Genomic DNA, 13992 nt, shown 5'->3' with positions numbered 1-13992 from the left:
GTCGTCAATGTGGCTCAAATAAACTCATAAAAATTCTTACAAGTTTGGGCATTTCTTACATTAAGTGAGACTGGAAACCCTCTCAGAGGACAGGGCGTGCTTCTACGTGGGAGCCTTTGCTCTTGGCATCCCCTCTGAAGATTTTCCTGGCTTCCCTCCTGTAGCAGGGAGAATAATGCCCTCCTCCACCCCACACGTGCCCTTGTCCCAATACCTAGGGCCTGTAAACCTGTTAGGTTTCAAGGCACGAGGAAACAGTTTCAGGAGACCAGGAAGGGGAGAACACGTGTGATTAACTCAGGTTACCTAAATATTGCATAATCACAGTTTTCAAGGGATCACACGCGAAGATGTCTCGAAACATGAGGAAGGAACAGATGAGTAGTAAGGTTATTATTATTTTTTATATTGACTGGTCAGTTCTCTAACGGAGATTCTGAAGATTATCAGCTTCAGCTAAAGACTGCAGTGTTGATAAGCTCTCCAGTTTTTCTAGTTTGAGCTCCGGGGACCAGGCTCCTAAAAAGCCCCTCTGGGCTGGCCGCGAGGGAGGCTGTGCCCACGAGTCCTCAGAGCCCTGCGGCGAACGCCCTGGAAAGGCCTCCGGGCTCGGAGCCCCGCGGGTGCGCACCCCCCTCCGCGCGGCAGACTCTGAGCCTCCAAGGCCAGAGGTCACTGACCCCAGGGGCCTGGCGTCCTGCCCCGGCCCGCCATTGGCCCTGGACCTGGGGCGGGGCCTCAGAGACTCTGGCCAATGGGGAGCGGCGGGGCAGGGGCGAGCCGCGGGGCGTGGGGGCGCGCAGGCCGCCGTCCCGCGCCATGTGGGAGCCTCGCGGAGCTGAGGCGTGCGCGGGGGCGCTCGGCGGCGCGCTCTTCCTGCTGCTCTTCGCGCTGGGGGTCCGCCAGCTGCTCAAGCAGAGGCGGCCGACGGGCTTCCCCCCGGGTCCGTCGGGGCTGCCATTTATCGGCAACATCTACTCGCTGGCAGCCTCAGCCGAGCTCCCCCATGTCTACATGAGGAAGCAGAGCCAGGTGTACGGCGAGGTACGGCCCGGGCCTTCCTCGCGGGTGGGCTGACGGCCGCTCCTGGCCCGGACCTGTCGGGACCCCTGTCCGCGCTTCTGCGCCTTAGAGGGAAACCTACTTCCTGGGTCGGGAGATGTCCTCGAAGCCGCGCCCTCGTCTGGGGCGCTCCGCCCGGTGGTGACCCCTACTCCCCCCCGCCCCCTCACGTCCCGCGGGATCGTCCCGCCCCCGAGCCGCCCGGGTGGGGCTCCCGCGCCTGCGCAGTGGGCCTGCAGGCCCGCCCTCGTTAGACGGAGTTCGGCCCAGGGTCCCCCCACGGCCTCCCGGCACCGCGGGCGTCGGAATTCTAGGCCCGAGTTAATAGGTTACGGGCGGGTCTGGGACGTTTGCGTTTGAGGGCGGCTGCTCTAGGCCTTGGCGGTGAGGATTAGCGAGTGCTCAGGAGGCCCTGGCCGAGAGGCTGGCTCTGGTGAATGGCTGTGAAAGAATGAATGAATAAAAATCGGTGCGGAGCCCGACGGCCCAGGGAGAGCGAGGTCCTGCTGACGGGCCAGGAGCATCCTCCTAGCAAAACCGAGCCTGCGCCTGCTGTGGGCCGGCCTCCTTCCAACAGGGACTCTTTTAAACTCGCTACGGCCCCCGGGGGAGGCCCTCTGCTTCGCCCTTTTACCGGGGAGGAAAGGGCACCCAGCCAGCCAGGCACTCGCAGGCAGCCCCGCGGCTGCTAACCGGCAGGGAAAGGGCGGGAACGCGAGCCTGTGTCGGGAGAGCGCCCGGCCTCAGGAGCAGGCGGGCGGGTGGCAGCGCTGGCACTGGCCCAGCTCACCTGTTCGGCTCTGAGTCCGTTCATTTATGTGCAACAACCACCCAGACTCCTGCCAGGTGCTAGGGATGAAGAGGAGAAGGGGGCGAACAGCCGGGCTTCACGGAGCTGCATCTGGTGAGGGGAAAGTCTGTCTAAGGGTGGACCACAAACTGTGGCGAGTGCTGTGAAGGAGCAGTACAGCAGGGCTGTTTGGCAACTGTTTCAGGTTGAGGCTTAAATCCTTGAACCAGGTTTTACAAGAATTATTCTGGGTTTCTGCAGCTCACTAATGGTTTATATTGCTAAAGGGAAGCTGGGCTGAGGAAAAGCAGATAATACAATTCTTAGCTTTTATTTACACCCTCCAGTTCTCCAAGAATTGGGTGTATTTCCATTTAATGTATTTGATCTCTTCTGTGTTGGTATAAAGCATCATGATATTCTAGTGGAATCATAAGATGGGAGAGCGTGAGACTAGAGGTTGAGTCCTCATTCATCATGTATTTTACCTTCTTTGAGTTCTAATTTTTCCTCATGTGCATAATGAGAATAATAATAACAGAACAGTTAAGTGCTACTCAGACGTTCTTGGTTATTAATTACAGAACAATTTATCAGGCCTACAATTCAAAATTAGGCCTACAATAGTTATTTTTTTATCATTATTTTTAAAAGTTTTAAAATTGATTCTTAGAGAAGGAGAGAGAGGGACAGAGAAAACAAACATCAAGGTGAGAGCAAAGCATCCATTGGCTGTGTCCTGCAGGTCCCCTACTAGGGATGGAACCCGGAAGACGGCATGTACTCTGTCCTGCAGGGAACTGAACCAGCAACATTTTTGCGCAGAGCCTTGCCCAACCAACTGAGCCACACTGGCCAGGACTCACGTATTTTTTTTTTTTTTTATCTCTTTATTGATTTCAGAGAGAGGAAAGGAGAGGGATAGAAAATAGAAACATCAATGATGAGAGAGTCATTGATTGGCTGCCCCCTGCACGCCCCCGACTGGGGATCAAGCCCCAAACCTGGCATGTGCCCTCCTGCACGCCCCCGACTGGGGATTAAGCCCACAACCTGGCATGTGCCCTGACCGGGAACCGAACCCTGATCACCTGGATCCTAGGTTGACGCTCAACCGCTGAGCCACGCCAGGCCGGGCAGGACTCATGTATTTTTAAACCAATTTTGTGAAATGGTTCCTTTCAGAATAGGAATATGTTTTTATGTATAAAGATTTGAATGGAAAGGAATACTGTATTTACAATGAACATTCTTTTCTGGAAGGTGGTCCTCTAAGTCTCCTATCATAATAGAGTACGAATTAAATTAGAAACATGCAAGAAAACTTACCTTGGGATGGGTAGATTTGGTTCAATGGATTTAAGAATTTGGCATGAGTAAACAGTTTTATTGCTGGTACAGCTATTTGGGTCACTGTGGTTCTTTACAAAGAGGGCCCTTTACTGGAGTTGCTAAAATCAAACTTTTAATAGGCAAGAGGAATAGAGGAAAAAGGAACAAAAATGACACATGTATGCGCTGAAGAGTAGATACCGTTTGTCTGACTCTGTCTTAGACTTAAGTTAGATACCACCTAACATTAACTTTTTAAACTACAGTAGCATTTAATCTTTATCTTAGTTGTGAAATACCCATTAAGATCTCCCATTATATTAGAGGTGTTTCCCAATTCTGACAAAGTCTCAAAGTTAGTGTAAGTTGTTAATACACTATACAGATATAATATACTATATCTTTTAAGGAAGTAGAGGGAAACTGTTATCTCTGGTACTTCTGGGAGATAGCAGAAAGTTGTTTATAAGGTTTATTTGTAATTGGAATCTTATTTTTGCACCATCTTGCTTTATAATTAGGAGATGTGTGCTCACAGAAAAAAACCCAGACTTGAAAATTGCTTATGAGAACGGACAGTCACTTCAAGTGACATCTACTTTTATGAAGTCTGTGGATTCTGTTCTCCTTTATAATTCTTGAAAGAAAAACAACCAGTCTTCAGGTTTTACACATTCATTTTAAAGGCAATCTTAAATATAAATGTATATCAAGAATTACCATTTCCACCCAGCCAGCATGGCTCAGGGGTTGAGCATCGACCTATGATCCAGGAGATCCTGGTTCGATTTCCGGTCAGGGCACATGCCCGGGTTGCAGCTCCATCCCCAGTAGCAGGTGTGCAGGAGGCATCCGATCTATGACTCTCATCATTGATGTTTCTATCTCTCCCTCTCTCTGAAATCAATAAAGATATATATTTTAAAAAAAAATAAATCCCTGCCCTTGTTTAGCTTACATTCTTGCCAGGTGAGGATGTGGGGGAAAGTGGTAAGATGGACAGTGTAAACATAATAAGTAAATTACCAAAAGTCCTTGAAAACAGCATATGCAGAATAGATGCTAGTTCTGGTAACAAAATGGATATCTCAAATTTTTGAGTAAATGTGGCTTGTATAACAACTTCCTCAAGCATGGCTCCTTGGTTTTAGTAATCCCTAGTGTTCACAACCTGACAGCTTTATCCTGAAATATGCCTCCCCTATTTGTTCTGCCTTCTTATTAACAGTTTTCAATCCCAATGAAATCATCAGTCTGTTTTTTTTCTGCATCAGGACCATTGCCCATTCACTAATGCCGTCCTTTTATTGTTTCTGCTGTGATACTGATTTGTAATAAGAAATATATGTTTTGGTCTTTGTTTTCTGGCACATTGCTCCTAAAACCCTTGGAATTTCCTAAGTATTAAGAGTGATAAAAGCATCTTTTGTTCTTCATAACAAGTCCCTTTCAACCACACCTGAGTTTATGTTAATGAGGTATTTTTTGGAAGGCTCAAAGAATGGTAGCTTGTTTTTAGGAGAACCAATCAGGAGTAGAGGGTTGGAACTTTCAATCCTATCCCCTCCCCTTACCTCTAAGGAGGGGAGAGGGGCTAGAAGTGGAATCAGTCACCAATGGCCAATGATTTAATTGATGACTCTTAGGTAATAAAGCCTCCATAAAAATCCCTGAATTATAGGAATTGCAGAGCTTCCTTGTTGGTGACATGGAGGTGAGCAGAGGGTAGCATGCCTGGAGAGAGTGTGGAAGCTTCCCTTTCCCCACACCTTGCCCTATGCATCTCTTCCAAATGGCTGTTCCTGAGTTATATCCTTTTATAATAAAGCAGTAATCTAGTAAATATTTTCCTGAGTTCTGTGAGCCACTCTAAAGAACTGTAGAAAAGGAAAGGTTTTTAAAGACAGAGGAGGTGAGAAAAGGAAATTTATTAGCAGAGAATGCATGGTTTCAGGCAAGGTCACTCTGCCAAGAGGAACGAAGAAATCTATCCAGCACATTACCTAACTGGTACTGAACAAGTTTTCTTTTCTACACCTCTTTGGAGTGTCCAATCATGAGTCATTCAATACAGCCAATTAGATTAATTTACTCATTTGATTTTTTGTTATTTTAACTGCCTTTCTTCCAAGTTTATATTCCCTTAGGGCCTGCTTTGTTAACTTCATTGAATCCAGGGACCCAAATACAAATGGGCCTAGTTATAATATGTTTATACTTCAAATTTGTCTTTTATGCTTTGACAGTCCCCTTCCCTACTGAAGTCTGGAGTAATAAATGATTTGTAGATGGTACTGCTTCTCCATTCATCTTGGAAATAAAAGGAAATTCCTAGATATCACTGAATGTTTGAATTGGAATGAATCTTAAAAGAGCATCTAAATCAAGTACCATATTTTCAATGGCAACCCTGATGCCCAAAAAGGTTAAGGGTTCTGCATAGGGTCCTATATCTGTTTAATGTCAAAGCTTACACTGGAACCCAGGCCTTCTAAGTCCAGTACTCCTTCCATTATACCGTTTGAAAGATTATGTCTTCAGGCATTGGATGTGTAATAAAATTATAGTGTTTGACAGGCCTTGTAGAGAGAAGGCTCTCCACACGTCAGGTGAATATTAAGTGCCTACGTTTTCAGGAAAGTAACAAATCTGCGAGAGCTGGCTTAGTACATGTTAATTTCCATGGTTATATTTCTCCATATATTTTGCCATTGAAATGTTTTTCTCTTCTTCTTAAAGATCTTCAGTTTAGATCTCGGAGGTATATCAACTGTGGTTCTAAATGGCTATGACGTAGTAAAGGAATGCCTTGTTCATCAAAGTGAAATTTTTGCAGACAGACCATGCCTGCCTTTATTCATGAAGATGACAAAAATGGGAGGTATGTTTATTTTCACCTATTTAATGATTTACTGAACTATTTTAAATCACATTTCTTATTTTATGTAAATTTAGCACATAGAGTTAGTATTCTATTATACTGATTAACAGGAAAGTATTAATATTTAGGCTACAGACCCGAGTATTTGAGGACTTCCAGGCTGCATTACAGTAATACAGTGGTGGGCAAAAGTAAGGTTGCAGTTGTGAGTACTCGAACCACAGTTTATTCGTGTATGATTATTTATTAATTAATGTATTATTTTTCATATGAACAACTGTAAACCTACTTTTGCCCACCTGTGTATTTTAGACCAGTACATGCTACTTCTACTGTTCTAATCCAGTTCTAATAAATATTGCAAATAATGCTTTAAAGAATTAGCACTTAATGTATGTAAGTTTTGTGAAACAAGTTAGGAATACACACATGTGCAGGCACACTGGAATCAAGTGCCTTTTGAAGCCAGTTTTGGGTACTTGGTGACATTTTTACTATCAGTTTGCTTATAAGATTATAGAGGCTGAAGCAGCCTTTCTTAGCCACTGATCAGTATGCTATATAAAGGAAGAATTGTGGTATTTGTGTAAAGGACTAGGATTTTTAAAATATATATACTTTTATTGATTTCAGAGAGAGAAGAAGGGAAAGGGAGAGCGAGATAGAAACATCAATGATGAGAGAGAGTCATTGATGAGCTGCTTCCTGCATGTGCCCTGACTGGGAATCGAACCTCCATCTCCTGGATCATAGGTCGATGCTCAACTGCTGAGCTACGCCATTCGGGCAAGGACTAGGATTTTATATGGTTTAGTGTTGATCAGTGTTGGATGATTCCATATTCAACAAAGGGGAAAGGCTAAAAGTTAACAGAACTGTTGAGGAGAAAGCAGCACAGAAAGTCTAAAATAGAACGCTAAAGTCAGATACATTTTATGCATTTTGCGGGGACACAAACATTCAGCCATAGTAATCTGGTTTTTTTTGGCTTGAGTATTTTCAGTACATTGACACCCCATTCAGGCCACCCTTGCCTCTGCCAGAATTATCTTAGGTAACATATGCCTTTAACAGGAGGAAATTTGTATTCTAAAATCTAGTCTGCTAAAGCAGAAAAGTTCTAAATTCTAGCAATATACTTTTCAGGTGTTTGTTTAGTCCAAAATATAATTTTGCCCATAGAACATGTAGTCACTTGTCTTTTATAAATTAGGCTTATAGTAAAAGGTGGGTAATAAGGCCGCCTGGGCCTAGTTCGCCCAGGTTGAATTACACAAGACTGTCCAGTGTCCTGTGATGGGAGAATTATAGGTCTTTCCTGCCTGTCCCCAGATGGTAAGAGACAAGCTTTGTATGTTTATAATATTCTATGGCTAATGAGTAGCAGAAAACAGGGCTTCTCCACTGGGTCTAGTTTTAGTTTTATAGAAAGATAATTTGGAGAAGAATGACTAACCATCTTTTTTTTCCCCCCTCCATAGCCTTTTTAGCTGTTAGATACAGAGATGCAGGAATGATAAAATTTACCTTTGTTTTTTTTCAGGCTTACTCAATTCCAAATATGGCCGAGGATGGGTTGATCACAGAAGATTAGCTGTGAACAGCTTTCGCTACTTTGGATACGGCCAAAAGTCGTTTGAATCTAAAATTTTAGAAGAAACCAAATTTTTCATTGATGCTATTGAGACATACAAAGATAGACCTTTTGACTTGAAACAATTAATAACAAATGCTGTTTCAAACATAACCAATCTGATCATTTTTGGAGAACGGTTCTCTTACGAAGACACCGATTTCCAGCACATGATTGAATTGTTCAGTGAAAACGTGGAGCTGGCTGCCAGCGCCTCCGTCTTCCTGTATAATGCCTTTCCGTGGATTGGTATCTTACCTTTCGGAAAACATCAGCAGCTCTTCCGAAATGCCGCTGTGGTCTACGATTTTCTCTCCAGGCTTATTGAAAAAGCTTCTCTTAACAGAAAGCCTCAGTTACCTCAGCATTTTGTCGACGCTTATTTAGATGAGATGGATCAGAGTAAAAATGACCCGTCATCTACTTTCTCCAAAGAAAACCTAATTTTCTCCGTGGGTGAGCTCATCATTGCTGGGACAGAAACTACAACCAACGTGCTACGGTGGGCAATTCTTTTCATGGCCCTTTATCCTAACATTCAAGGTGAGGATTCTCTTGATCTCAAGGTCTGAACTTACATTTAGTGCTCACGTGTTTTAGAGTCTTTAGCCATGTACAAAGCATTTTATTAAGAACTCCTGTGGCATTAGCCAAGAAGAAAAATATTTAATAGTTATAAAGAATTTTCAAACCTATTTGTTATGCCTATTTTATAAATGAAGGAAAAGGCTGAGTGGCTGACGTGCCCAAGTTCATTCACTGGAAGTGGCAGAGCTGGGACCCCAACCCTGGTTGTTTTAATTCAAGTTTTATGCTTTACTCTTTTCCTTGCTGAGAGTGAGATGTTATTCCAATTCTAGGTTTGATTTTTATTACTCTTAATGTGTTTTTCACAACATATTTAAATAGCACTCCCGGATAATGAAAAATCTGAATCTGGGCATCCCCATACCCTGTTGACTTATTATATGTTATCCCTTGTTTTATCCCAAAGGGAAATTACTTCAGATACACTTTTTGAGCATTGTATAATAACTTGAACACTTTTTTCTCTGACAGGACAAGTTCAGAAAGAGATTGATTTAATTATGGGACCCAGTGGGAAGCCTTCTTGGGACGACAAGTGCAAAATGCCTTATACTGAGGCAGTTTTGCATGAAGTTTTAAGATTCTGTAATATAGTGCCATTAGGGATTTTCCATGCAACCTCTGAAGATGCAGTTGTACGTGGTTACTCTATTCCTAAAGGCACAACAGTAATTACAAATCTTTATTCTGTACACTTCGATGAAAAGTACTGGAGAGACCCAGAAATATTCTACCCTGAGCGATTTCTGGACAGCAGTGGATATTTTTCCAAGAAAGAAGCTTTGGTTCCTTTCTCCCTAGGTAAGAGAACTTTCACAGGGGCATAACTTCAGGACAAAGTGTAATGATGGTTCATTAGTATAACATCTTTTTGTTTGTTTGTTAATCCTCACTCGAGGGTATATTTTTTCTCATTGATTTTTTAGGGAGTGTGGAAGGGAAGAATGGAGGGAGGGGGAGAGAGAGAGAGACAGATGTGAGAGAGACACATCGATTGGTTGCCTCCTGCATGGGTCCCAATGGGGATCGAACCTGCAACCCTTCAGTGCGTGAGCCTACGCTCTAATCACTGACTCGCACCGGCCAGGGCATTAGTATAACATCTTAATCTGAAGCATTCTGTTGTAAAATTATATATTCCAACTCTGAAGACATGGCATTGATTCTTACAGGAGAGAATAGTTTAATTAGAGGTCATCAACACATTTCTACTCAGAATAAACAAGCCTTAATTTAGTATCTAGAGAGAAACTTTTGAGAGCTCAGACTTCTGAAACTTTTTTTGCGAGTGGATTTTTGGCTTGTAATAAAAACTTCAAGGGCTAGAAGGTCAGTAACAAGTAGCTTGAGAGACAGACCCAGGGAGGAGAATGACTCATAATTTGAAGTGAAACTAGACTCTAGCTCTCTTGGCTCCCAGTTTATTATACCTTATCTTCAAAAATACTGTTTCTGCAGTGAAAAAGTGCACAGATCACAAGACCCCTGGAAGATGGACTGGAAACTCTTTCTTTAATTGGGGAAGGGTACACATTGAGTCATTTGAAATGAAATGACCTTCTTTTGGATCTATAGAACAAAATGTCACACTTCAAGTCAGATCTTTCACGGCATATCTTAGGCTCTATTGCAATGTGCCGGTGAAGTAGGGAACTAATAAGCTTATGAAAGTCTACAATTTGACAAAAGAAGGTAAAGAAATGGCTTCTGGGAGATAAAAAGCCAACATTTATTCTTCGGAGTTTAAGAAAATTCTTTAATAAGAATATCCTCTTCTAACTTTTTAAAAATTTCATGTATTAGACATAAATTTTGGTAAGTATTGTGAATTTTTAAAAAATGATGTGTGTTTTTTCTGTTTAGGAAGAAGACACTGTCTTGGAGAACAGCTCGCTCGGATGGAAATGTTCCTGTTTTTCACAGCACTGCTTCAGCGGTTTCACTTGCATTTTCCACATGAGCTGGTTCCAAACCTGAAGCCCAGGTTAGGCATGACCTTGCAGCCCCAGCCCTACCTTATCTGTGTGGAGAGACGCTGAAAATGCACAGATGCCTTGTGGGACAGGGCTGTATGTTCATCTCACCCCCTGAACCATAATTCTTAGGAATATCTTCTGCAGATAAATTTGAACACATAATGAAGGGACATAAGTGTCAAGTTATTCACTGATGTACTTATTATAATAACAAAGCAAAACAAAACAAAAAAGCTGCTGTAACAACACATATCTATCAACAGAGGAATGGTAGAATAAACTATGGGATACCCTGCAGTAGAATATTACACAGCTCCATAAAGAATGAGGACGTTTTCTGTGTAGTGATATGAAGCGATCTCCAGGATAAATCATGTTAAAAAACAACAATAAAAAAGGAAAACCTACATACAGAACGTGGTAGCCAGCTTCCAAAAATACCCTCAATGATCTTCACCTGGTATACACAACCTTGTGAATCGGGGCTGGTGTGTGTGACCAGTAGAATGTGATGGTGGTGATGTATGACTTCTAAGGCTTGTCTAGAGGCATTGTAGCTTTTCACCTTGGTCTCTTTGAGTGATCATTCTAGGGGAAGCCAGTCACCACGCCATGATGACACCCAAGCAGTCCTGTGGAGAAGCCCACATGGAGAGAAACTGAGGCCTCCCACAAATCGCCAAGATCAATTTGCCAACCATGTAATGAGCCACCTTGGAGGTAGATTTTCCTTAAACCTTTACATGACTGCAGCTAGCATTTGATTGCGATCTCATAAGACATCCTGAGCAAGAACTGCTCAGCCAAGCCATTTCTAAATTCCTTTCTCACAAAAACCACGATAAATGATTACTACCAGTATATTTTGAGTGATTTCTTAGAGAGCATAAAATATGTATAAAATATGTTCCCTTTTTGTATGACATGGGGAAGAAGAAAGTATGTGTATAAATACACATATGCACTTATATTTGAATAAAAAGCACTAGCTAGATTAATGTGAAACTAATGAAAATGGTGATTTCTGAGAGACTGAGAAAAGAGTAGAAGTGAGACATCTTAGTGTGTTTGTCTTTCATTCATTAAAATTTTGATTATATACCAGTAATTGTATTCATTTATGTATAATATATAATAAAAATATGTAGTAAATATATAATACATAGATGATTAAAATAGAAACCACAAGGAATTAAAGATTTTTTTAATTAAAAAAATTTTTTTTGCGAAGTACTAATACCCAGATTAAATTGGAACCTCTGAGGATTTAAAGGTCCCAAATGATTTTAATGTGCAGCATGTATAAAATACTGTCTTCGGAGCTCTTCTCCAACTTTCCACAACTGATGCATGCAGTAATAGAAAATCTAAATCTATAACTAATAAAGATATTTAACTCATACTTTTAAAAAATGTCTCCAAAGAACATTCTAGGTCTAAATGAATTCACCAGTGAATTCTAATGACATTTTCTTTAATGCTAGGATAATTTTGATACCAAATGCATATCTCTATAAAGAAAGAAAAATATATGTCAATCTCATTTATGCACAGAGATGCAAAAATTATATAACACCCATACCAAATTGCCTCTTCTTAAAAGGACACCTGTCAGATTTGATTAGGGCCCTCACAATGGCCTCATTTTAACTTAATTACCTTTTTAAAGGCCCTGTCTTCCAGGGTAGTCACATTCTGAGGTATTGGGGGTTAGGACTTCAACATGTGAATTGGGAGGGGAGGGTAAGCTCATAACACTAGGTAATGAAGAATTACAGGGCCAAGGTCTAAATGAAGGAGGAAAGCTGGAGAAGTAAGCTTGGAATGTCCCACTTTTGTTCCTGAGTTGTGAACCAAATCTGGAAGAGACACCTCAGCGGGCTGAGAAAGTTAACACAGTTTTTGATAGACTCACAGAGCTAGGGGCTGAAAGATTGGAGATATGGCCTACCAAGGGACTCGAAAAGCTATACTCTCAGAGTAAGGGTGAAACACATGGGCTCCAGTGACGCTGAAGCCAGGCTCTGAATCGCCTCGGACCCTGATTGATTTATGGCGATTCAAGATTACCAATGTGAATGCCCCAGCAGCCTGCTCAAGTCCTCTCTGGAGGAAGATGAAAATCCTAGGCCTCAAATATTTCTTGAGTTTTTTTTATATACAATGTTGGCACTCGATAACTAGCATACAAGGAGACAAGATGTTGATTGAAATAAAAATAAACAATAGACAAGAGAGACCTTCAGCAGATACAGATTTAATCAACTGCAAACTTTACCACAAACATGCTTAATATGTTGGTAGTGCTCTACCATGATTCTGTTTACTAGGTGGATTTGCTCACTCCAACTCTACCTCAACCCCCATCCACAAGTGTTGACTGCTCATACCCATTTCTAGAGGACTGTCCTCAGTTGATGGGGTCACCTCTCCTGGAATTCCCTAGGAGGTCAGCATGACCACCACTGTCCCCTCACCCCACCTCCTCCCTGGAAGGCAGTAACAGACTAATCCAGGAGTATTTAAGTCACATACACCCTTCTTGTCTCAAGGAGGACAATTGTGTGATGCTATTGGTGCTCCAGAACTCCATCCTATGGGACAGGGTAAGGACTTTGGCCACATAAATACCTTGAGCTTCTTCCCTTGCCCTATCCTGCTTCTCTTAAAAGTTTCATCTAAGAGCTTTCCTTAATAATATTGTTACCAGAAATGGGAGCTGGTCCTTGGCAGGTCTGCCTAGGCCCAGCTGGTAGTGTGTGGGTTCTTGACTTCACGCAGGAAAAGTTTTACAAGTCTAAGCTGGGGACAGTAAAACCAGAAAGGGCTTAGCATAGAAGAAGCAACAGGGGGTCTAGGCCGGTGCCCCCTAGCTCTCTGGGAAGTCAGAGAAAAGGGGGCCCTGGGATCAGGTTCAGGGTTTAGCCTGGGACCAGGGGCCACTGCCCGTTGCTGCCCTGGTTACAAGCATGGGGGTCTACCTGTGAGGGAAGATGGGAAAGGGAATGGTAGGGGGCTGCTCCGCAGAGGGAGAGCACAAGCTGGTTCCTTTGTCTTGAGGCTTTATCTCTAGAGGAGATCTTAGGGGAGGGTTTCAGCAGAATATTAATCAGTTTTCTAGTTGTGCTCCCCCAGGGCCATGGTCTCCACAGGTTGGTCAGTGTCAGGGCAGGGGGTCCTCAGTCATCGCCACTGGTCCTAGTGTTACCCACCTGGTTTTGCTGCTTTCCTGGGTCTGGAGCTGAAGTACAACTGAGGTCTAGATCTTATCTCTGTGGAGGTGACCTTCTGTATCTGCTGTAAGTTGCTCCGTCAGTTTGTTCAGCTGTTGGTCTCAGTTTCTCTATTCCACTTGTCCTGGCTTGTTGGCCTGTCTCAATATCAGTTGCACAGGAATTCCAAGCCCAGGTTCTGCTTCTAGGAAACCTAACATGTTAAGATTGAGAAAGTCATCAGAAAATTGAAAACCATAAAAGAAAATCAAATGAAGCTTCTAAAACTGAACAATAAATTTAAGAACGTAGTGGGTAGGTTTTATAGCAGACTGGACACAGCTGAAATGTTGTGAAGAAACTGCCTAGAATTAAACACGGGGAGATAAAAGGACGGAAAATACATAAAAAAAGAAAAACAAGAAAAAAGAGCATAAGAGACGTAGGGGATATAATATTAATATTTAACATTGTATACTTGAAACCCAGAGCAGGAGAAGAGAAAGAATTGGACAGAA

General features: G+C 42.7%; 1 protein-coding gene across 1 annotated transcript; it reads left to right on the top strand.

Moving 5' to 3' along the window:
* The first annotated feature begins 772 nt into the window (after positions 1-772).
* CYP2R1 (cytochrome P450 family 2 subfamily R member 1) lies at positions 773-10618 on the top strand. The gene is made up of 5 exons (XM_081153818.1): positions 773-1044; positions 5924-6065; positions 7609-8241; positions 8758-9087; positions 10150-10618. Exons 1-5 carry the CDS (start codon positions 820-822, stop codon positions 10323-10325), a joined length of 1506 nt encoding a protein of 501 aa, XP_081009944.1. The 5' UTR covers positions 773-819; the 3' UTR covers positions 10326-10618.
* The last annotated feature ends 3374 nt before the right edge of the window (positions 10619-13992 follow it).

The sequence above is a fragment of the Miniopterus schreibersii genome, assembly GCF_964146895.1.
Source record: "Miniopterus schreibersii genome assembly, chromosome: 12".
In the NCBI taxonomy this organism is placed as follows: Eukaryota; Metazoa; Chordata; class Mammalia; order Chiroptera; family Miniopteridae; genus Miniopterus; species Miniopterus schreibersii.
The sequence above is the reverse complement of the archived record's forward strand: the minus strand, read 5'-3'. Positions and strand labels throughout refer to the sequence as shown.

Bases quoted from the DNA above. Each gene is read 5' to 3' on its own strand.
- CYP2R1 (XM_081153818.1), top strand. From the start codon at position 820: ATGTGGGAGCCTCGCGGAGCTGAGGCGTGCGCGGGGGCGCTCGGCGGC. The intron at 1,045-5,923 runs GTACGGCCCGGG...TTCTTCTTAAAG, and splicing joins AGAGCCAGGTGTACGGCGAG to ATCTTCAGTTTAGATCTCGG. The intron at 8,242-8,757 runs GTGAGGATTCTC...TTTCTCTGACAG, and splicing joins CCTTTATCCTAACATTCAAG to GACAAGTTCAGAAAGAGATT.